A 24,755-nucleotide genomic window follows, 5' to 3' on the forward strand; every position below is an offset into this window, starting at 1 on the left:
GAATAGGAGTTGGCCGTCTATAAATACATGCCCAGCGGCAGTAAGCGCTGGAAGAGCGGCAAATGGGAGGTGTCTACTATCCATGGCGGGTTCGAGGTCAACGTCTCTGCATAAAAGATCCGATACCAGGGCGTTGTCGAGGTTATGGCACCTTGTAGCAAACTCTAGGGCACCCCTCATCAAAAACACATCGAGTCTATCAGAATCATACGTGTCATAAAGCTCCCTGCAGGTCGGTGAGCTAAAGGTCCCATCCCCATGGGAAAAAGGCCACATGCCAAAGCATGAGCGAAGAACACCCCGCTCCCAGACCCTGAGCCTCTCCATATGTCGTGAGGAAATGTCAAACCAGGCAGGAAAGGCATGACAAACGACAGGCCTAATGACCTGTTTATAAATAAGCAGCCTAACCTCCCTGGTAAGGCCCCCCCTCATCCGAAGAAGCCCAGCGTAGGCGAAATACAAACGCCTAGCCTTATCCAGCACATGACGAACGTGTCCCGAGAAATCAAATCTAGTATCGAAGACAACACCTAGGTACCTCAATACAGTGGAGACCTCAATCCTGCCACCCCCGATAAACAAATCGGGAATGTAGCCCCTAAAGTTGGGGAAGACGACCCCTGGCCTACCACGGACCACCAAAGCGGAACACTTCCCCACATTCAACTCCAGCTTCCACCTAGAGTAGAATGCATAAAGCTCATCCAGAAATGAGTTCAACGCCCTCTCCACAGCAGACGCCCTAGCCCCAGAAAATACAACCAGCACGTCATCAGCATAGGCGAGTAGCAAGCCCCCCGAGGGCGGACTAGGGACATCATGGACAAATATGTTAAATAACATAGGCCCTAGCAGAGAGCCCTGAGGCACACCTGCTAGCACCTGTCTCTCAGAAGAGAGACATTCGCCCACTCTAACCCTATAAGTCCTTTCCCTCAGGAAATCCGCCACCATCCTATAAGTCTGACGGGCAAGGCACAACGACCGGAGCTTAAACAATAAGCCCTCATGCCAGACAGAGTCGAATGCCCTGGCGAAATCCAGACTGACCACAATTGCACCTCGCCCCCGGCCAAGGCCATCCACTACATAGTCCCTAAAGACTGCAAGCGCGTGGGTAGTGGAGTGCCCTGACCTAAAGCCAAACTGAAAATCAGCCAGAATTCGCCTATCCTCAACAAAAGCAGAGACCCTCGCCAGAACAAAGGACTCCAAGATCTTCCCGAACACCGACAGAAGAGAAATCGGCCTATATCCACCACAGCGAGTCAAGTCAGAGCCAGTCTTGGGAACCGGCACAACCACAGCCGTCTTCCATGCCCTTGGAAAATATCCCAAATTAAGGCAGTGATTGAAAAGCACCGCCAAAAATACAAAAACAACGTCGCCAGCCTTCTTAAGTGCCACCTCGGGGACACCGTCAATGGCCACATCATCCCGGTCAACAAAACAACCCTCCCTCCAAAGAGACCTGTCATCAACCACAGACCCGTCAGCCGTGAAGGACGGGGAAAACGAGACAACAGGGGCCCTGTCAGGAATCCTCTCAACAGTCTCTGTAACGAGGCGGTGGATAGGATCCCCGACAAGACCCACCGGAGGATAAGCAGAAGAGCCCATATGAGCGGCCAACAAATCCGCCTTACCAGCATCATCAACAACAGCAGCACCATCCGACCTAAGCAAAGACCCCACAGGCGTAGCAGCAGCAAGCCCGGCAGCCCTCTTAACACGGCCATACCTCCTGCAGTCCACTCTAATACGGCCGAGATATCCCCGCACCCGCCCCTCTTCAAATACGCGAATAAGGTCGCGAATAATACATCCAAGATTCCGGACATCAGCCCTAAGCACCAAGGCGCGATCAGGGTCCGGACACCTGCGCAAGGCGCAACGGAGCCTTTTCCGCTCCCGGATGAAGCGCATGATATTGGGCGGAAGTTCACCCATTATCCTGCGCCTCATCCGGACCCGGGGAACAGCCTCCTCTATTGCCTCGGAAAACGCAGAGCCCAGACCGTCAACACACAAATCAATCTCATTCACAGAGGCATTCCGGTCAGTGGGCAAAGCCAAGTGAACGAGACCGTCCCTTAGAACGCGTCTGAAACCACGGACATTAGTCCTATCGAAGTCCAGAAAAGAAGGACCCTCAATCATCGCCAAACCCCCCACAGCTAACTCAAGAAGAATCGCCCTGTGGTCAGACTCAAAGTCAAGCGCCCTACTATTGGAGGCACCTCCGGCCAAGGAAATCCCCGGAGTCCTCAGGAAGAAATCAATGAAAGAACCATTGGGCCTAGTAGGCCTATCGGCAGCCACAGCGTCCAAGGACGCACCACAAGCCAAGAAATTAAAGAGAGAATCAATGACAGAATCACCCCAGAGGGGATGCCTCGCATTGAGGTCACAGCCCACAACAAGCTCACCACCAAGCGCCAATCGAAATACAGGGTCCAGAGCAGAAATAGCAAAGCCAATGCCTGGGCGAAGATATAGCGACACAAAGGAAATTACCGACCCATCGTCTCTCCATACCTTTACCCCACATCCCTCCACAGCCCCCAGTTCAAGAGGAATCAACTCGGAGCGAAAATCCTCCCTGACAAGTACGCCAACACCGCCGCCTCTCCCCGTCGTCCTATCACGCCTGTAAAAGACGTATCCCTCGTACTCAACGCTGTGATGGTCAGTCAGCTTGTGTTCTGCCAGAAGCAGAACATCAGGCCTGTGATCCCTAATAAACAACCTCAAGAAGTGTCTCTTGTCCAGGGAGACAAGAGAATTAACATTCAAGAAGATGCATATCAGGGACCTAACCATCACAGAGTCGATTCAAGAGGGCCGCAAAAGCTGCGTCCCTACCCTTCTCCAACTTCAACCTACGGTAGGTTGGGCCAAACTCCTTGAGCACACGGAAAACCCCAAGGAAATCATCCCCCAGAATCGCCCTACAATCCGCCGCCAAGCCCTCATCAGGAGAGCCCGTTACAGGGCGAGGGGCCGCTGGGGAAGCAGCAGCACCAACAGGACGCCCGCCAAGTGCGACAGCATATGACACCCCAGCACGAATGTCCGCCAACCTAGAGGAACGAGCGCGAGTCCTGTCCCTAGCCTCCTCCTCCCGCGCATTCAAACGGGCCAAGAATTGAATCCGTTTAGGACAAAGTGTACTGCCAGCCGTGTGACCAACAGCACTACAATTTACACAGGAAACTGGTTGTGTCGCCTTCCGAATAACCCCACCTGTCACAGGATCTACAACATCCCGAAGGACAACCTCAGCCTTGGAGCGAATTGAGCAATCAGCAGAAGCATGAGCCAGACCACACTTCACACACCTGAGGGGCATGCCACAATTGGATGCAACGTGCCCGAAGCGTTGACAACGAAAGCACTGAGTAACCCTGGCCAACCTATCCTTCCTGATGCGAACACGACAATGCAACATCCGAGTAATCGCATAAACCGCCCCTATGTTACAACCCCTCTCAATGCGGACAACCCATCTGTCACCAGCAACAGAAATTGCACCAGCGACTCTAGCGCCTAACTCCGCCCTATCAGCAAAGAATTGAGAGATCTCCTCCTGGGAGAACTCAGACGACAACCCCTCAATGACCACCGTGTGGGGAACAAGGGCCTTTGGTGTGTGGGTATGGAACTTGTACCCCCTCTCGGACAGAAGTGACCTTAACCTCTCAAAGCCCGCCAAGACCTTGACCCGCACAGACAAGACCGATTTGCGAACCATACTTATAACAAAATCGCCATGTTTAAATATAGTGTGTAGGAGACCACTCACCTCTTTAACACCAGCATCATAAATGATGACCGCAGGTAATGAGCCGTCTTTCGTTTCATCCCCAGTAATATTATTAGTATTAGCAGTAGCAGAATTAACAGCAGCAGCAGTAGTAGCAGCAGCAGTAGCAGCAGCTGCAGCAGGTTGTGCAGTTTTCGTAGTCTCGCCTCGCACGATGGACACGGAAACTTTTCGCTTCCCCTTCTTCGGCTTCTTAGTTTTGGCTGCATTCAAAGCAAGAGCCGCAGCAGAAGTGCTTGCCACAGGCTCCAAGTCATCCTTCTCTGGGTTACCATGGCAACTGGTAACCGCAAGTGGGGCCGGCGTTGCCTCCACTTTCTTCATCTCCCCGGGCAACGGTATTTTGCTACCGGGCAGTGCCACCGGCGGTGTGGACACTGAATCAACATCCATGGACAAGGTAGTAATGTCACCCTGTCCAGTAACAGCCACACATGCATGACCAGGCTTTGTTAACGTAGCCTGGTATTGGGCATTACTACGCTTGAGCTTCTCAACATAAAGCATTAGGCCTTCAATAACCCGCTGGAAACTGGTCTCACGTTTCTGGAGCTCTCGGATTTGTTGGCCGAAAGCCACCAGTAGCTCTTCATTTTTGCGCAACAGATCGTTCTTGCGCTCCATCTCCTCACGAGTAATGACAACAAAGTCCTGGTATGCAACACTCGGTATGCAACGTTGTATTGTTGTTCGAGTATATGTGAGCGTGTGTGTTGATACTAAATTTTTTAGGGATGTATACTAGTATGTTAGCGTGAAATGGGGTAGAGATGTATATGTGGACTTATGCGTTTGTACGCGAGATCTATGGGTAGGTATGCTCGTAAAGAATGAAATAGGTATGCTAAGTGCGATTTTTGAAGGGAATATTGTACGCCACTCTCTTATTGGTTAGGTATGCTAAATGAGATTTTCTTTAACATTAAGTGATTTTCATAATTCTTAGTAATTGCTTTGGTTTATGACCCTAAGTGAAACAGTTAATCCAGTTGCGGAAAAATCCCATTTAACATGTGATTACTTAAATTTCCTTAAAGGGTAATTTATTCCCATATTAGGTAACAATGGTATTAAAAGATTTCAACAGATGTTTTACAGCTACGAAAAGGGCTGTGATTAGCTTTTCCCTTAAAATTAACATAGTATTTATTAGGTAATTAAAAAATTGTTTGAGTTAAATTTGGTCTCTTTTTAAAAATTTTTTTGTAGCCCTGAAAAGGGCTGTTAGATATACTGCTTTCGAATATCGAAAATAATCATTTTGACATGATAAGTAATTTTGCATGGAAAAATTACTTCTTAGCGGCGGTCTTCTTGGCAGCTGGCTTCTTTGCTGCGGCAGCCTTTTTGGGCTTGGCAGCGGTGGTTTTTGCCTTGGGTGCCTTCGGTTTAGTGGCTGATGCTTTGGCGGCTGTTTTTGCGGGTTTAGCTTTAACTGTACCTGTCTTTTTGGCAGTTTTAGCCTTGGCCTTTTCGGTCTTCTTCTTCTCGGCGGTCTTTTTAGCAGCGGAAGGCTTCTTTGCAGCGGCTTTCTTTTCACCGGCTGCCTTTTTGGGTGCTGCTGCCTTCTTTTTCTTATCACCGGCTGGGGCCTTCTTCTTCTTTTCAGCGCTCTTTGCTTTAGGTTCCTTCGAGGCAGATGGGGACAATTTGAATGAACCGGAGGCACCCTTACCTTTAGTTTGGATCAATTTTCCACTAGCAACAGCGCTCTTCAAGTACTTCTTGATGAATGGGGCCAATTTTACAGCATCAACTTTGTATGTGCTGGCCAAGTATTTCTTGATGGCAGGCAATGAGGAACCACCACGTTCTTTCAATGTTTTGATGGCAGCATCGACCATTTGTTGGGTTGGTGGATGGCTTGGGGCAGCAGAGGGTTTCTTTGCCTTGGCAGCGGCTTTCTTAGGTGCCTTTTTCTCAACAGCGGCGACTGGAGATGAGGTGGCTTCAACAACGGCGGCGTCAGACATGATTTCACTTATATTTTTCTTTTTAAACACACTTTAACACTTTGTAAATATACACTCACTACTGGTGTACGCTGATTGGTTGAAAATATGGTTTCAACCTTTAGACTAGTGATGGCTGGGTACATCGAAATTATGAGAAGTACATAGTAGTCAACTACGAAATTTTGCGAAACGTTGTGTGGAAGCGAATAAAAATTTTTACAAATGTTTTCACAGAATTATTCATTTTACGATGAGATAGTAACAATTTCTTTTAATTTTTTATACAATTCTTCTAGTAGAGATATCCAGCTAATCATTAAAGAAAATCCGAGTTAATTATCTTTAAGCGTTACCGAGTTATAAGGGTTTGAGTTGAAAGTTTATAAAAATGTTATGATAAAATTGTAACTAAATTATAAAAATTTTCCAATTTTTATTGAAAATTGGTTTTTATAAAAATTTAGTATGGAATCTTGATATGTTTTCTTGAAAGAAGTGTAAAAAAAAGTGAAAATTTGGATGATTTTCATAGTGAAATAATCGATTTTATTATGTAGTCTATGACAGTTGAATTCACCATATTGGCGTATTTTCCATGAATAAAAGTTTTTCTGCAAATTAATTTGAAAGCTCTAATGTACAAATGTTTTAGGAAAATTTTATCATAAAATATTATAGAAATGATAGATTTCTATTAAAATGTTACATAATTTGTAAAAAGTGTACGTTTGTTACGAAAAGTCTAAAATATTACGATGCTATGTTATACCAACGTCGTTGGCTATGCAAAATGTGCGATGAGCTCTATTGCATTTATTATAAAATATTTTTTTCTATATAAAGTGGACTTGAAACTAAATAAAAAATTTAAAAATGTAAATTCTAAACAATGTATTGTTGCAATCACAAATTTAAAAAAATATATTTTTTTTTTTTTGGAAATTAAACACAAATTGAAAAATGCCCTTGTCTAAGCAAGCAAATGTAGAACAGTTGCATACCGAACGAAATCTATTTCCCTTTAATAATTTAAAATATTAAAATACTATTTTATTCTTTTTAAAACAGTTTTTAGAATAGCAAAAAATATCATTTGTTTAAAAATAATAAAAAATACAGAAAAAATTTATATTCAATGTATCTAAATTATCTATTTAAAGTTAAAATTCTCTCGAATGTATTGGCCTGCCTGTTTTTATCTTCATTCATTCTTGTTATGTAGCTACTACGAAAAATCAAATTTTGCAAAAAGAATAACAGCAAATATTCTGTTGCTAATAGAAAATAAAAATTTTCAATTAACCATAAAAAGTAAATTAAATAATTTTTTTTTAAAAAAAGTTTTTGATTTCGCTCCATGTTTTGAAGCCCAATATTACCAAAAGTAAAACGCATAGAAAAGAAAAATTTTTTTTTAATATAAATAGTGTATTTTTCCATCCCCAAAAAAAGACTATATATATTTATTTTTATAAAAATAAAAAGGTGTAAGTTTTGAATAAATTTTTTTCTCTTTTTTATAAAAATATTGTGGTCCTGAAAAGGACCGATTGTTTTTGTAAAAAAAAGTTGGCTTTTAAAATGTCAATAATTTAAGCACGTTCTCCACGAATACGTCTGGCCAATTGGATATCCTTGGGCATGATGGTGACACGCTTGGCATGGATGGCACACAAGTTGGTATCTTCGAAGAGACCGACCAAGTAGGCTTCGCTAGCTTCTTGCAAGGCCATGACAGCAGAGCTCTGGAAACGCAAGTCAGTCTTGAAATCTTGGGCAATTTCACGAACCAAACGTTGAAAAGGCAATTTGCGGATCAACAACTCAGTACTCTTCTGGTAGCGACGGATTTCACGCAAAGCAACGGTACCAGGGCGGAAACGATGTGGCTTCTTAACACCACCGGTGGCTGGTGCGCTCTTACGAGCAGCTTTGGTAGCCAATTGCTTACGAGGGGCTTTGCCACCAGTAGATTTACGGGCAGTTTGCTTAGTACGAGCCATTTTTCACTAGAGGTTTTTAGTTCACTTCACGATATGCACACAAACACTGTTAACACTGTAATAGTTGCCTTACGCATATATTCTTTTATTTCCCATATCTTTTCGTATTTCATTTATAACATATTCTTATAATTAGTGTAGATACTTACTCTAGCTATCATAGATATTCTCTAGAGATGTATTCTAATAACATTAAATAATTATTAAAATAATAGATTAATCAATACGTTGAATGACAAAGGTACAAAGTCCAGCCCATTCATATTCTTATTATTCCTAGGGTAGTAATCCTTTAAAGTAAATTCGACACACCCGGATAAAAAGGTAAAAACCGGGATTTAAAATCCTAAAACTAATTTAAAACCTACTTAAATGCTACTAGAAAACAAACAAGAATAATCCATCAAAAAAATAAAACTATTTACAAAACTATTTACAAACAAAACATAAAACAAAATAAAATATAACTAAAACAAAACAAACAATCCATTTTACTATTTACATATTTACAAAACAAATCAAATGCTACCAGGTAGCCACTGGTCCACTTTATAAACCGGATCTTCAAAGTCCATTCTCCCAAATCTCCTATGGTAGAACATAAGTCTACCATGCTCATCAAACAGCATATTGTTTTCGGCCATATGTCCAAGGCACGTAGGAGGAAGGCCCCTTTCGGCATTTCTAAGGCTGTCGAAATCCCGGCGCGAGAGGCTCATCTCCCGGACAATCGCATTTGGGTGCGCGGCATAACCCTGCAGGTGTTTCAGCGCAACGTTCACCATGAAGGCGTCCACTCTGGGCAATCTAGCGTCGCCATATACCTCTCTATTTGGGGTATTCCTATACTGCCCCTGGGTTTCCACCTTCGTTCTCATATCAAGAGAATACCGCAACATCTTTCTCTCGAATATCCTTATCTTCTCCATTTGTGCCGATGATATGGAGCTCCATACCAGGAAAGAATAGGCCAATGTGGGTCTAACAACTTGTTTATAAATGGTGAGCTTAATCTTCCTACTCAGTCCTCCTTTCCTCCTCAGTAACGATGCGTAGGCGTGGAAAGCAGCCTTTGCCTTATCCAAAAGGTAATCGACATGACGCGTGAATGTCATATCCTCCTGGAAAATCACACCCAAATACTTCAAGGATCCATAATTTACGATAGTATCGCCTCCAATCTTAATGCTGGGGACGTACGATCTGGCGTTCTTGTACAAATTCCGCTTCTTCCCTCGGAATACCATTGTCCGGCACTTTTGGACATTCAGGCCAAGTCTCCATGTCTCAAAATACCCTTGTAGAGTGTCAAGGTATTCCTCCAGGTTCCTAGCGGCCCGCTTGGCCCTGTCATGTGTCGATGCGACAAGTATGTCGTCCGCATAGATGAGAAGAAGTTCCCCATTAGTCGGCTCCGGTATATCTGCCAGATAAACATTATAGAGAACCGGTCCTAGGACAGATCCCTGCGGTACTCCAGCTCTGATTCTCTGTGTGGCAGACTTCGAATCAGCTACCACAACGCTGAAGGATCTCTCCCTGAGATAGTCCTCTACAATGTCAATAAGGGAATCTTGAAAGCCGAATGTCCTCATCTTTCGGACTATGCCCTCCTGCCAGACCGAGTCGAAGGCCCTCTCAAAGTCCAAGCTGGCCGCTATCGCCACACACCGGTTGTTGAATCCCTCCACAACCCTACTTGTGAGGGCCGTCAGGGCGTGTGTAGTGGAGGTAGATCTCCTGAACCCAAACTGCGATCCTATCAGCATCCCAGCTTCCTCAATGTGGCAATTCATCTCCTGTAGGATGAAAATTTCGAAGAGCTTCGAGATTGACGAGAGTAGGGATATCGGTCTGTAGCTCGCTGGCGATGTCGGATCCTTTCCCGGTTTCAATACAGGGACCACCTTTGCTATCTTCCACGCCCTGGGGAAGTATCCAAGGTTCAGGCAGTGGTTGAAGACAATCGCTAAGAATCGCCATACCCTAGTGTCAGTCCTGCGGAGCACATAGTTCGGAATGCCGTCCTCTCCCGAGCTCTTCTTGTTGTTCATGGTGCGGAGGACAGACCCAATTTCCGCTGGTTTTATAATCCTGAAAGAACCCTCCACAGTCGTGGAGGCATCCGCTAAGTTTCCATCACGGAACTCAATCTTCGGTGTGTACATGTCCCGAACATCATTCAATGCTCCAGGGTTCATGACGCCTTGTTGGATCTTCGCCAACTCACGCGCAACAGCATTCGCCTTTTCCTCGTCAGATGTGGTGCTTCGCCCGTCTTCCTGGATAAGATCACAGATTTTACTCCGTCTCCCAGCGGCCCTTATACTCTTCAGCTTGCTGAACATTTCACTGTTCGGCCTAATATTATCAAGCATTTGCATGTAATTCTGGTCCTCAAAACGAGCAATACGCTGGGCAATTATGTTCCCTAAGTTCCTTATGGTAGCCCCAAGGGTTGATGATTCCTGCTGGTCCATAATCCGAAAACGTCGCCTTCTCAGGGTTTTCTTTTTGTGGATGAGTTCCAATATGTCCTCTGGCAATTTTCTCAGGGTTCCCTTATGTGGCCTAATCTTGTCGATGCTTTCACTCATGGCCTCGGAAAAGGCTCTATCCATTGCCTCGATCGCCCCATCGATTTCTGCAACAGTCGCATTACTGGCAATCGGCAATTCGCATCTGTCCAGGGCCGCAGCAAGCCTTTCATTAAATCGTCGCATTCTTAAGCTTCTAAAATCGAAGATCTCTGTGGGCTGACTCCTTTCAAAAACCATTTCGCCAATCTCAAGGACGACGGCCCTGTGGTCCGAGTCGTAATCCAGCGTCTCAAGTCCCCTATGAGACCGCGAAACATCCGTCGGCTGAATCCCATTAGTCTTCAAGAAGAAGTCGATGTACGAGCTAGACATAGCAGTCCTCCTCGAGGGCCCCTCTGTCTTCAGCAACGACATGGTTGGTGTCATCCTAAGCCACTCATGCAGACGGCGGCCACTCGCGTTCTGGACAGCATCCCCCCAATCTGGATGCCTAGAGTTGAGATCACCACCAATTATCGCCTCCGTGGAGCCTACTAGATCTGCCAATCTATCCAGTGCTTGTATGTCAAGAGCATCCTGTGGCCTACTATACAATGAGGCAAAGAGAACATAACCCTCGGGCGTCGAAGCCCTAACCAGTGTACCCTGTAAGCCGCCGAGATCGCAAATACACCTCTCAGCCTTAATGCCAGTCTTTATAAATATGGCCGTACCGCCGCCTCTAATGCCAGTCGTCCTATATTGTATGTGACAGTCGTAGCCCTCTAGTCCACATACATGCCTCTCCGTGAGGCCATGCTCAGCTATCATCAAGACATCCGGTTTCTGCTGCTTCACGAAAATCTGAAGATAGTGTCTCTTATGTCGAGACACTATTGAGTTGACATTTATAAAGACTGTCTTAAAACTGGGCATCAAGGCGCATCGATAACAATAGCCCGTAGAGCGCACGGGTTCTCTCTTCATCGGTTCTAAGTTGGCAATATGTATCAGCATACGTCCCAATCTTCTTAACGCAGGTCATCAGATCGCCGCCAAGGAGTCGTCTGCACTTGCCATCAAAGTGGGCCAAAGTGGTACTTCAGCTTCTTAAAACCATCGAAGTCGGACCCGTTTCCTAATTGGACGATCCAGCGATCTCCTTCCAATCTTATTATCTTGAGCACATCCAGACTGAGGCCACAGCCTGCAAGAAACTGTCTAAGATCCTCCACATCGTACGTGCCCGAGAGGCCCCGTATCATAAGGGAGAATGGTCTAAGTTCCTTTGGCGTAAAAGTGAAGAAATTAAGACCTATGTTCGTTAAGAACTCTTTTGCCTTCGCATGGTCTTCCATCTTACTAAGATGTAGACCGACGAAGTTCCTGTTTATCAGCCTAATGCTGAATAGGGAGTGACCCAAATGTCTAGCTAGCCTATCCGTCATATCCTTAGGATTACTACCATATACCCTAATCACAGGTGGGCTGGACTTACCTTTTCCTCTCGGCTGAGCAATGTTTGGCTGGTGTCCTGGATTTCCTCCGCCAGTGGTCAATCGTCCCTGTGTATCGCCAGGGACAGTTGTCTTCCGTATAGCGCCTTTGCTGGGGGCTGCTGCTGATGTTATTTTGTCTGTATTTGCTGTTGCTGATGTAACTTTGTTTGTTGTTTCTGTTGGTGTATCATTGTTGGTTCCCGCTACTTCGTTTCCATTTGCCTTGACCCACATTTCTCTCGGCTTTACCAACGGTCTTCTGGCATCCTTCATCGCTGTGTCAAAGCCTTCGGCTGCTTTGACCGACATTTGTTTTTCTCTCTGGAGTGAGTACTCATTAACGACGTCCATGTCATCATCACCTCTAGCTGCAGTATATCTGACGTCATGGTCATTGTTGCCCCTGATTACGCCAGGGCTAGGTGTTTGATTTTGAACATTGCTCTGTATGAGTGAGCGCAGTTCAGCCAACTCATTAGCAAGTTAACGCTTCTCTTTCTCGAGCCTCTCAATGGTTTCCATAAACTGTGACGTGATTAAGTCAATACGGAAGTCCTCGTATTGCGAATCACTGCCACTTCCACTGCCATTCTTCTTCTTCTTTTTGCGTTTGCGCCTTTTGTCACTGGCGGACGCGCCTCCATCAGACGTACAGGTGTCCTGAACTGCCTTTTTGGATGCATTAGATGTCGAAGCATCCATCTTGTCTTGATTATGAGCGGAGCCCAGCGCCTGCTCGCTCAATATTCCATAGTAGCTTGATTCAGCCATTAAGGTGCGATTATGGTCAGTAGCATCTCTGACCAAACCGACAATTTCTTTTGGCGCACATAGGTGCTGTGCGCCGGTATTGTTTCCAAACTCCACCTCCTTCTCCACTTGTTAGCACAGTAAAAACGAATATAGAGATTGCTGCCTACCATGCACTTCTCACTTTTTTAAGTGATGTACAAAACTTTTGGTGACTACTATCACTTCTCAATTTCCAGAGTGAGTAGCCAAAAATGTCCAAAAATGCAATGTGCTTACTATGCACTTCACAAAATCACAATTAAGAGTCACTTTCAAAAAGCACTTCAGATTAAAATTTGTATTCAAACTTCCGCTTTCCAAACTTATGTGTTCACACCACGAGTTCTCAACACAGAATCCTGTTGCCTTACGGAGCGATTCCCGATATTTATAGAAAAAATTTGGCGGGCTACAGTTTCCAATAAGGGTGTGTGCTGCGTATATGCTTCAACATTTGTATCTGTACACACGAAGTGTATACGAACAACCCCGAAGATAGATCGAAGCGTATGTGTATGTAGTAAATTCAGAGCGGATTTTGTATAAATATGAGGTATCGCAGCATGGTAAGTATTAGTTCTTGTGCATATCTTGTGAAGTGAATTTAATTTAAAAAGTGAAAAAATGACTGGTCGTGGTAAAGGTGGCAAAGGCTTGGGAAAAGGTGGCGCTAAACGTCATCGTAAAGTATTGCGTGATAACATCCAAGGTATCACCAAGCCTGCAATCAGACGTTTGGCTCGTCGTGGCGGTGTAAAGCGTATCTCTGGATTGATTTACGAAGAAACCCGTGGTGTCCTGAAGGTGTTTTTGGAAAACGTTATTCGTGATGCTGTCACCTACACTGAACACGCTAAGCGTAAAACCGTCACCGCTATGGATGTCGTCTACGCTTTGAAGAGACAAGGCCGCACTTTGTACGGTTTCGGCGGTTAAACATTATCTTGACGCTATTTTGGAGAAAATTTTAAAAACTAAAACAATCGGTCCTTTTCAGGACCACAAAACATATTTAAAAAGAGATATTTCTTGTTATAAATTTTTACTAAAAAAAAATACATAAAATTTATTTGAAAATAAATATTACCATTTTTAAATTTGCCGTCGGCAAAAATGTAGCTTCTATAATATACATACATACATGACGAAACTAAAACCGACGCCATTAGAACAATACGATGAAACGATGGTATACAACACTAAAAAGCATACATACACACAGATACCAAAATGCACGCATATACTACCATTAAATGTTTCCTTTGCTTGGAGCTGCTAACTTTGTCACAAATGTACGAAGAGGGACGATCGTAGATACTTCGTTTCGATGTTTTTTTATTACATATGCCAATTTTTTTTAGCATCAGAAAATGAACAATGATTACCATGTGATATTCAAATGTAAAATAAATAGTTTTTACAGTACCCTAATGGTAACATTGATCCTATTAAATGCCGATAATCTTGAGTAGGGTCGATAAAACTAAATTCTTATTATGTTAATGTATGCAAAAAGGCGAAATGTTGATGCATGATAATTGATAACTGATAATTATGACATGTATATTAAAAGACCTGCAATAGTCGATAAGATGTAAACATATTTGAAAATGTTTACCTATAAACAATAGATGGCAGATTTTTTTTGTATTTACGCCTAAAACAGGATTGTTTAAGGAAATTTCGAATAACGAAATTGCTAGCAAATTACCAAATCCACTGAAAAAAAAAATCGACCAAAAAATAATTTTTTTTTAAATTTAACTACAATTAAAATTTTATTTATTATTTAAAACTATTTTTTAAGTAAATTTTCTTGATAAAATAAGGTTTGATATAGTTTTTTCTCTTTTAAAAAAATTTTTGTCGTCCTGAAAAGGACGGAGTGTTGTTGATTTATACGATGGCCTGTATTTACATTTTTTCTTTGATGCTCGTAGATAATTTAAGCCTTCTTTTCGGTCTTCTTGGGCAAGAGAACAGCTTGGATGTTTGGCAATACACCACCTTGAGCAATGGTGACACCGGACAGCAATTTGTTCAATTCTTCGTCATTACGGATAGCCAATTGCAAGTGACGGGGGATAATTCTTGTCTTCTTGTTGTCACGAGCAGCGTTGCCAGCCAATTCAAGAACTTCAGCGGCCAAATACTCCATGACAGCAGCCAAGTAAACTGGAGCTCCGGCACCAACACGTTCAGCATAGTTGTCTTTGCGCAACAAACGATGGATGCGACCGACGGGGAATTGAAGACCAGCACGGTTGGAACGGGACTTTGCCTTTCCCTTAACTTTGCCACCATTACCACGACCAGACATTTTTAGTTATTTTTTTAATTCACTTCACTTAGCACTGAAACACAAATGATATTAGTTCGCAGTTTTGTTTTTGTTTTTGCAAAAGGCCATTTTATTGATGAAATTCTTAAATTTAATTTACAAAACAACCTTAGAAAATAAAGATTCCGTATACAATATTACCCAGCAAAAAATATATCAGGGTCTTCCAAATTCAGTTGAATACAACAGGAGTAGCAATATACATCACACTCTTCATTTTAAGTACATAAGAAAAAAATTAGATCATGTCACCCGAAAATTTAGCACAAACTTAAAAAGGGCAATTCTCTCAAAACTTAAAATTTAAACTTAAAAAGGTAACTTAAACTAAAAAGTACATAAATATAAACCTAAATAATATATACAAGAAATTAAAAACTAAACGATATCTAAACTAAAGACTATGTACACTATTTACATCGACTCGACTCCATTGCGCAGCGTCATATACTGCATTTAAAACATCAAAGGAGTCACTTCTCCTATGGTAAAATATCAGGACGTCATCAGAGAACAGCATCCCTTCATCATTCAAGTTGGCAAGGGCTGACGGGCGTAAATGCCTCATAGTGACCTCGGATGAAGTGTCCGGAGGATGGTCAAGAGAAGCTTGAACAATCAAGTTACTAGAAGCTCGAGAATTTTCAAAGTATCTGAGGGCGCTCCTAACCATAAACACGTCAATCCTAGGGAAATCAACGGCCCCATATATCTGCCTGCACGGTGTACTCCTGACAGAACCATCCACCACAACGCGTCTCCTCATCCCAAGGCATGTCCTATTGATCCTCCTTTCCCATACACGTAGTCTTTCCATCTGGTGTGACGAAATACCACACCAGGCGGAAAAGGCGTATGTAAGTATGGGCCTGATTACCTGTCGGTAAATCAGAACCCTTACATCAGGAGGAAGACCACCCCTCATGCCGAGGAGTCTGCAGTAGCCAAAGTAAACAGACTTGGCCTTACAGAGCACGAAATCAACATGTCTACAGAAGTCGAATCGACCGTGAAAAACAACGCCCAAGTACCTCATAGAATCCTGCACACGAATAATCCGGCCACCTATACGAAGCACAGGGACATAGCGTCTGAAATTCGGATAGACAATCCGTTTGGACTTGCCGCTAAACACGACTGCCACACACTTACCAACATTGAGCCTCAGGCCCCAGTCTTTGAAATAGCCATGCAGAGACGCAAGGTACGCATTGAGCCGTCCGGTGACCGTGCTGGCCCTTGGACCAGAACTCACCACCAATACGTCATCCGCGTAGGTCAAAAGCAAGCACCTTTCAGGGGGTGCAGGAATGTCGCAAACGAAGATGTTGTACAACACCGGTCCCAGCAGAGAGCCTTGCGGCACCCCTGCTGAAACGTGGCGCTGCACAGACATCTCCTCGCCGACTTTAACCCTATATACGCGCCCCCGAAGGAAGCTTGCTATCATCCTACATGTCTGATGATCAAAGCCAAAGGACTGGAGCTTATAAAGAAGGCCGTTGTGCCAGACCGTGTCGAACGCCTTGGAAAAATCCAAACTGATCGCAATGGAACCCCACCTCTTCTCGAAGCCCCCAACAACAAAGTCGGTGAGGGCTACAAGTGCGTGCGAGGTCCCAAGGCCAGACCGAAAGCCGAACTGGCAATCGCGCAGAATCCTCCTGTCCTCAAGTACATCCTTAATCCTGGAGAGAAGAAACGCCTCAAGTAGCTTGCCAAAAGACGAGAGTAAAGAGATAGGTCGATAACCCGTGGCAGAGAGTGGATCGGCGCCGGGTTTCCTAATCGGGACCACCATGGCCTTCTTCCAAGCTCCCGGGAAGTAGCCAAGATTCAGACAATGATTGAAGAGGACAGCGAGAAAGGTATGAACCAATTCATCTGTCCTCTTCAATACAATGTCCGGAACTCCGTCAATTCCACTAGATCTTTTCGAAGGTCTGGTGACCAACATCTCGCGCACCCGGACCGAAGAGACAAAGCCCCCCCCTACTCCACTCCGACCTATCTGAAATCGTAGAACCATCAGCCATAAATACCCTAGAAAAAGTCACCAGCGGCGTCCCATCATCCACATCAGCCACAGCACGATCCACCATGGATCTGAGTGAGGTGTCAACCGAGTCCATCGCATCCTGCACACCATCCAGGGTCTCAGCGAGACATTCCGCCTTACCCCTATCATCAAAGATGATCGATCCATTCGACGAACGAATCCCCTCTATGCGCTCCCTAGCGGCAAGACCTGCAGCGGACTTCACCTTTCCGTACGTCCAGGAGTTGACCCGTATCCGCTCCAATCGTTCCTCCATACGGTCCTTCCCGTAGTTCTATATGGCACCCTCAATAATCCTGCCCAGGTTTCGGATATCCGCACGGAGAATGAGATGGCGTCCGGGATCCCCAGACCTATGCAACACTCTACGCAGACGTTTACGCTCCTGGATAAATCGTAATATATGCGACGGCAACGGGCCAAGGGAAGCGGACCGGGGGGTAACCCTTGGTGTGGAGCCCGCAATAGACTCGCCAAAAGCAGAGGAAAGGTCTTCTATGCAAACATCAATCATCTCGCGGGTCACATTCGAGTCAGTCGGAAGAGAAATGGCCGGTAGACGATCTCCTAAAAGTCGCCTGAAGCGGCGGACATTCATCTTTGGGAAATTGAAAAAAGTCGTGGGCTCACGCGGTTGCAGATCAATCAAGGCAAGGGGAAAACGGACCGCCCTATGGTCCGATTCAAAGTCATGTGTCATCAGAGGAGTTCCATCCCCCGGAGATATGCCGGGGTCCAAAGAAATAAATCAATGTGCGACCCACCCGAGCCATTCGGTCTGGTCGGTTCGTCGGTGGGACCCGTGTCAAATTCCGGAGAATCGATAAGGAATCTATGAAGTAAACGACCCCTAGAGTCTGCCTCGGCCCCTCCCCAGGCGGGATGCTTAGCATTCAAATCGCAACCTATCAAAACTTCATCAGTACCAGCCAAGGCGACCAAGGAATCCAAATCACCAATTCTAAGCTCAAACTGCGGGCGCAAGTACATCGACACAAAAACCACCGACTAACCATCCGACCTCCAAACTCTGCTGGCACAAGACTCAATCAGGCCAGTACCAATCACAACCTGTTCAGACCTAAAGGTTTCCCTTACTAAAACCGCCGTGCCACCACCAGCACCTGCCTCCCTGTTCTGCCTATAAACCACATAACCATCCATGGAGAATCTATGCCTGTTAGAGAATCGATGTTCAGCGATCAGTAAAATATCCGGGCAATGCTCATCTATAAATAAACGAAGGAAGTGTCTCTTGCTCAACGAAACAAGTGAATTCACATTAATAAAAATGGCGTTCAACATTAGAAACCCTGTATATTGATAAGAAGGCCCAACAACGAACTGGGGCCGTTCCCTTCTCTCTCCAGCCTGTCAAACTCAGGACCAAACTCCCTGATACTGGCCATCACCGACATCAGATCCCTTCCATAGTAGTCCCGACAGGACTCAGCAATAGTCCTGCCGCGGCGGTGAATATCCTCCATACCAGGACGCGGGACCCCCAAGGGGTTAGGCAAGTATCGGTCGCGAGCCGAAAAATCCTCGAAGTGAGCAGCGCGCTGGGGGGCGCGGGATTGTGGGGCGCCGAGGTGTGACCGAGCAGCCGAAGCATAGGATACGCCTGAGTTCAAATTACTCAACCGAGTAGTTCGGGCCCTGGCTTTATCCTGAGCCACCTGCTTCCTTTCGGTCACTTTCCTCAGAAGAGCCTGGCGACTTGGGCAGGTGCGTGAGCTGGCCGCATGACCAGCCACGTCACAGTTCGCACACCGCAGTTGGCTATCGCCAGCTTCGGTAGACTGCTGTCCTTCGTCGGCCTCCTGCCCCTTAGGCGGTACCCCACAATTACCGGGGCCGTGTGAACCAGCGTATTTGACGCAGCGGTACCTCATGGTACAATGCGCAGACACATGGGAAAATCTTTGGCAGTTGAAGCATTGTGTTATGTCACGGCCCTTACTCTTACGCAAAACCACCTTGCAGTGGAGCATCAAGTCAACCTTGTACAGCCTCTCAACATCCGTGTCCCTACCAAGGCGGACAACCCACTTGTCCGGTGACACATTGGTCGCATCCAAAAATACGACCTTAAATTCAAGCGAGGAGAAGAAATCCCGCACCTCATCCTTCGTGAACTCCCTGGACAGCCCAACAATCAAAATAGAGTAAGGCAACAGTTCCCTAGGGGTGTGCGTATGTGCCTCATACCCACGTTCCTTGAGCAGCCCCTTGATCCTCTCGAAATTCTCAAGCCCTCTAACTCTTATAGAAATCGATGACTTACCTGCCAACTCAATGACGAATTCTTCCTTCTTCAAATGGCGCAACAAAATCGTCGTTGCCTCTCTAACACCTACATTATAGAGGGTTATCGCCGGAAGGAGTCTCCCAGAGACGCCCTTAGCCATAGTCGTATCACTAGAACCAACAGGTGCCGGAGCCCTTGGAACGGCACCGGTGTTAACTCCTCCAGAGCCAAATGATGTCTTCGTTGCCTTGGGAGCAGGCGATTTATCAGTCGTCGTCACTGTAGTCATGTTAGTTGGTGCTGCCAGTGCACCAGCAGAAGATGTAGATGCCTTCGTCGCCTTGGGAGGGGGCGGCTTCTCAGTTGCTGTTCCCGGAACTGCGTCAGTTGAAGATGCTAGCCCACTAGCATATGATGAAGATGCCCTAGGCAGCGGGCCATCTTTTATTGCCTTGCCAGCGTCGGCCAAGACCACTGTCTCCTCTTCATCCATCGCCATACCTGAGTTTTCGGCTACCCAGGCAGCATTATCTTCTTCATTATGCCCTTCAGCAAGAGAATTTCGCAGCAAAGAGATTTCGTCGGACAATCTCTGGACCGTATTGATGAGTGTATTTATCTGCTGGCGATACTCATCCATCTTAGTCTGAGCCAGGCGGAGCTCATCAGCCATTCTCTCATTGTCCAGCTTCAGTTTAAAGTCGGCATATGCGCCATCGGAATCGTTGCTTCCGTCACTTTTACGCTTCTTTCTCTTTTTTTTGTTCTTCTTAGGGATTGGGTTTGCCCCTGACACGGAATTGGAGTTGGAGGCCACAGTCATATCGGCTCTCTCAGCCGCTTTCTTGTCAGCTGATAATGCAGCTGGATCCAAATCACGTTGCATATCAGCAACAACGTCCAAAGAATTCGGTAATTCAAAAGTTCTTAAGGTGCCTTCACTTTTAGTGATAGCAAGATCTGCTTCATTTCCATGAACCATTTTATCAGGTTGCAAGAATATTTCACTTCTCGGCCCAGATGCGGGTCGAAATGCAGGAACACGGGCTACTGCAACGGCTTCCTCACGTCCACCGTTGCATTCGCCGCGAATATTCAACAAAAACTCGTTAATCTCCACTACAGCGCCTCCTATGCACTTCACAAAATTACAGGTTAAGTAATAAATAATTCGCGCAGCACTGCTGCCTTCTCTCGCTTCTCAAAAAAGCAAGGTACTCCAAACAAAAAGTCTTAGGTTTTGCCAACCCTGGTGACTACTCTCGCTTCTCACAATTGCACTTAATCAAGTTAAATGCCCACTGGCTCAGGTTAAAATCTGTCATCAAACACTGAGATTAAAATTCGCTATCAAACACTTGAACACTCCGAAACTGGTCTGCACTGCACAAGAGCTAAACACTGAATCCCGATATTAGTTCGCAGCATGAACTGCAGTATTTATACTTTCGGATCCAACGTGTAGCTAAATTTAGAGGATTTTCGTAAACATAGCGACTGTTTTCGTCTACCTGAATATCTTGTGCATGAAATGGTTTAAATATTCCGAGTAAGCCATCAAACACACAAAATCGTGAACAGTGTTTGTGTGACTTAAAAAAAAACCAAGTGAAAATGCCTCCAAAAGCCAGTGGTAAAGCAGCAAAGAAGGCCGGCAAAGCACAAAAGAACATCACTAAGGGTGACAAGACCAAGAGACGCACCAAGCGTAAGGAGAGTTATGCTATCTACATTTACAAAGTGTTGAAGCAAGTCCATCCCGATACTGGTATCTCCTCAAAGGCCATGAGCATCATGAACAGTTTCGTCAACGATATCTTTGAACGTATCGCCGCCGAAGCCTCCCGTTTGGCTCACTACAACAAGCGTTCCACCATCACCAGTCGGGAAATCCAAACTGCCGTCCGTCTATTATTGCCCGGTGAGTTGGCTAAGCACGCTGTCAGTGAAGGTACCAAAACCGTTACTAAGTACACCAGCTCCAAGTAAATGGCATACTTATTTCGTCGTACAATATTTTCCCTACAACATCAAAGGCCCTTTTCAGGGCCACAAAATAAATTAAAAAAGAGACTTAATTCGTTATTCAACTAACATTAATTTATATTTACAAATTTAAAGAAAAAATATATCTACCACTCACCCTCACATTGCCCTTATTACTTTTTTAAAATAAAATATGTATACTACCCATACTCTAATATTGCCCTCCTTGCTTAGCACCATCTACATCTACAGTAGTATGATCAACACATATTGCTCTTATGCTCAAACACTCGGTATGCAACGTTGTATTGATGTTCGAGTATATGTGAGCGTGTGTGTTGATACTAAATTTTTTAGGGATGTATACTAGTATGTTAGCGTGAAATGGTGTAGAGATGTATATGTGGACTTATGCGTTTGTACGCGAGATCTATGGGTAGGTATGCTCGTAAAGAATGAAATAGGTATGCTAAGTGCGATTTTTGAAGGGAATATTGTACGCCACTCTCTTATTGGTTAGGTATGCTAAATGAGATTTTCTTTAACATTAAGTGATTTTCATAATTCTTAGTAATTGCTTTGGTTTATGACCCTAAGTGAAACAGTTAATCCAGTTGCGGAAAAAATCCCATTTAACATGTGATTACTTAAATTTCCTTAAAGGGTAATTTATTCCCATATTAGGTAACAATGGTATTAAAAGATTTCAACAGATGTTTTACAGCTACGAAAAGGGCTGTGATTAGCTTTTCCCTTAAAATTAACATAGTATTTATTAGGTAATTAAAAAATTGTTTGAGTCAAATTTGGTCTCTTTTTAACAATTTTTTGTAGCCCTGAAAAGGGCTGTTAGATATACTGCTTTCGAATATCGAAAATAATAATTTTGACATGATAAGTAATTTTGCATGGAAAAATTACTTCTTAGCGGCGGTCTTCTTGGCAGCTGGCTTCTTTGCTGCGGCAGCCTTTTTGGGCTTGGCAGCGGTGGTTTTTGCCTTGGGTGCCTTTGGTTTAGTGGCTGATGCTTTGGCGGCTGTTTTTGCGGGTTTAGCTTTAACTGTACCTGTCTTTTTGGCAGTTTTAGCCTTGGCCTTTTCGGTCTTCTTCTTCTCGGCGGTCTTTTTAGCAGCGGAAGGCTTCTTTGCAGCGGCTTTCTTTTCACCGGCTGTCTTTTTGGGTGCTGCTGCCTTCTTTTTCTTCTCACCGGCTGGGGCCTTCTTCTTCTTTTCAGCGCTCTTTGCTTTAGGTTCCTTCGAGGCAGATGGGGACAATTTGAATGAACCGGAGGCACCCTTACCTTTAGTTTGGATCAATTTTCCACTAGCAACAGCGCTCTTCAAGTACTTCTTGATGAATGGGGCCAATTTTACAGCATCAACTTTGTATGTGCTGGCCAAGTATTTCTTGATGGCAGGCAATGAGGAACCACCACGTTCTTTCAATGTTTTGATGGCAGCATCGACCATTTGTTGGGTTGGTGGATGGCTTGGGGCAGCAGAAGGTTTCTTTGCCTTGGCAGCGGCTTTCTTAGGTGCCTTTTTCTCAACAGCGGCGACTGGAGATGCGGTGGCTTCAACAACGGCGGCGTCAGACATGATTTCACTTATATTTTTCTTTTTAAACACACTTTAACACTTTGTAAATATACACTCACTACTGGTGTACGCTGATTGGTTGAAAATATGGTTTCAACCTTTAGACTAGTGATGGCTGGGTACATCGAAATTATGAGAAGTACATAGTAGTCAACTACGAAATTTTGCGAAACGTTGTGTGGAAGCGAATAAAAATTTTTACAAAAGTTTTAACAGAATTATTCATTTTACGATGAGATAGTAACAATTTCTTTTTTATTTTTTATACAATTCTTCTAGTAGAGATATCCAGCTAATCATTAAAGAAAATCCGAGTTAATTATCTTTAAGCGTTACCGAGTTATAAGGGTTTGAGTTGAAAGTTTATAAAAATGTTATGATAAAATTGTAACTAAATTATAAAAATTTTCCAATTTTTATTGAAAATTGTTTTTGATAAAAATTTAGTATGGAATCTTGATATGTTTTCTTGAAAGAAGTGTAAAAAAAAGTGAAAATTTGGATGATTTTCATAGTGAAATAATCGATTTTATTATGTAGTCTATGACAGTTGAATTCACCATATTGGCGTATTTTCCATGAATAAAAGTTTTTCTGCAAATTAATTTGAAAGCTCTAATGTACAAATGTTTTAGGAAAATTTTATCATAAAATATTATAGAAATGATAGATTTCTATTAAAATGTTACATAATTTGTAAAAAGTGTACGTTTGTTACGAAAAGTCTAAAATATTACGATGCTATGTTATACCAACGTCGTTGGCTATGCAAAATGTGCGGTGAGCTCTATTGCATTTATTATAAAATATTTTTTTCTATATAAAGTGGACTTGAAACTAAATAAAAAATTTAAAAATGTAAATCCTAAACAATGTATTGTTGCAATCACAAATTTAAAAAAATATATATATTGTTTTTTTTTTTGGAAATTAAGCACAAATTGAAAAATGCCCTTGTCTAAGCAAGCAAATGTAGAACAGTTGCATACCGAACGAAATCTATTTCCCTTTAATAATTTAAAATATTAAAATACTATTTTATTCTTTTTAAAACAGTTTTTAGAATAGCAAAAAATATCATTTGTTTAAAAATAATAAAAAATACAGAAAAAATTTATATTCAATGTATCTAAATTATATATTTAAAGTTAAAATTCTCTCGAATGTATTGGCCTGCCTGTTTTTATCTTCATTCATTCTTGTTATGTAGCTACTACGAAAAATCAAATTTTGCAAAAAGAATAACAGCAAATATACTGTTGCTAATAGAAAATAAAAATTTGAAGCCCAATATTACCAAAAGTAAAACGCATAGAAAAGAAAAATTTTTTTTTAATATAAATAGTGTATTTTTCCATCCCCAAAAAAAAGACTATATATATTTATTTTAATAAAAATAAAAAAGGTGTAAGTTTTGAATAAATTTTTTTCTCTTTTTTATAAAAATATTGTGGTCCTGAAAAGGACCGATTGTTTTTGTAAAAAAAAGTTGGCTTTTAAAATGTCAATAATTTAAGCACGTTCTCCACGAATACGTCTGGCCAATTGGATATCCTTGGGCATGATGGTGACACGCTTGGCATGGATGGCACACAAGTTGGTATCTTCGAAGAGACCGACCAAGTAGGCTTCGCTAGCTTCTTGCAAGGCCATGACAGCAGAGCTCTGGAAACGCAAGTCAGTCTTGAAATCTTGGGCAATTTCACGAACCAAACGTTGGAAAGGCAATTTGCGGATCAACAACTCAGTACTCTTCTGGTAGCGACGGATTTCACGCAAAGCAACGGTACCAGGGCGGAAACGATGTGGCTTCTTAACACCACCGGTGGCTAGTGCGCTCTTACGAGCAGCTTTGGTAGCCAATTGCTTACGAGGGGCTTTGCCACCAGTAGATTTACGGGCAGTTTGCTTAGTACGAGCCAT

At 43.6% G+C, this 24,755-nt stretch overlaps 4 protein-coding genes across 4 annotated transcripts; 1 reads left to right on the forward strand and 3 right to left on the reverse strand.

Annotated features, from left to right (window-relative positions):
* Nucleotides 1-7,376: 7,376 nt before the first annotated feature.
* LOC131995788 (histone H3) lies at nucleotides 7,377-7,787 on the reverse strand. The gene has a single exon (XM_059364888.1). The coding sequence runs from the start codon at nucleotides 7,785-7,787 to the stop codon at nucleotides 7,377-7,379; it is 411 nt and encodes a 136-aa protein (XP_059220871.1).
* Nucleotides 7,788-13,218: 5,431 nt separating this feature from the next.
* On the forward strand, nucleotides 13,219-13,571 carry LOC131995796 (histone H4). The gene has a single exon (XM_059364894.1). The coding sequence runs from the start codon at nucleotides 13,222-13,224 to the stop codon at nucleotides 13,531-13,533; it is 312 nt and encodes a 103-aa protein (XP_059220877.1). The 5' UTR covers nucleotides 13,219-13,221; the 3' UTR covers nucleotides 13,534-13,571.
* Nucleotides 13,572-22,151: 8,580 nt separating this feature from the next.
* On the reverse strand, nucleotides 22,152-22,832 carry LOC131995782 (histone H1-like). Its single transcript, XM_059364883.1, has one exon. It carries the CDS (start codon nucleotides 22,830-22,832, stop codon nucleotides 22,152-22,154), a length of 681 nt encoding a protein of 226 aa, XP_059220866.1.
* A 1,512-nt stretch (nucleotides 22,833-24,344) lies between these two features.
* On the reverse strand, nucleotides 24,345-24,755 carry LOC131995785 (histone H3-like). The gene has a single exon (XM_059364885.1). The coding sequence runs from the start codon at nucleotides 24,753-24,755 to the stop codon at nucleotides 24,345-24,347; it is 411 nt and encodes a 136-aa protein (XP_059220868.1).

The sequence above is a fragment of the Stomoxys calcitrans genome, chromosome 3 (assembly GCF_963082655.1).
Source record: "Stomoxys calcitrans chromosome 3, idStoCalc2.1, whole genome shotgun sequence".
Classification (NCBI taxonomy): domain Eukaryota; kingdom Metazoa; phylum Arthropoda; class Insecta; order Diptera; family Muscidae; genus Stomoxys; species Stomoxys calcitrans.

Coding starts and splice junctions, on each gene's coding strand:
- LOC131995788 (XM_059364888.1), bottom strand. CDS start 7,787: ATGGCTCGTACTAAGCAAACTGCCCGTAAATCTACTGGTGGCAAAGCC.
- LOC131995782 (XM_059364883.1), bottom strand. CDS start 22,832: ATGTCTGACGCCGCCGTTGTTGAAGCCACCGCATCTCCAGTCGCCGCT.
- LOC131995785 (XM_059364885.1), bottom strand. CDS start 24,755: ATGGCTCGTACTAAGCAAACTGCCCGTAAATCTACTGGTGGCAAAGCC.
- LOC131995796 (XM_059364894.1), top strand. CDS start 13,222: ATGACTGGTCGTGGTAAAGGTGGCAAAGGCTTGGGAAAAGGTGGCGCT.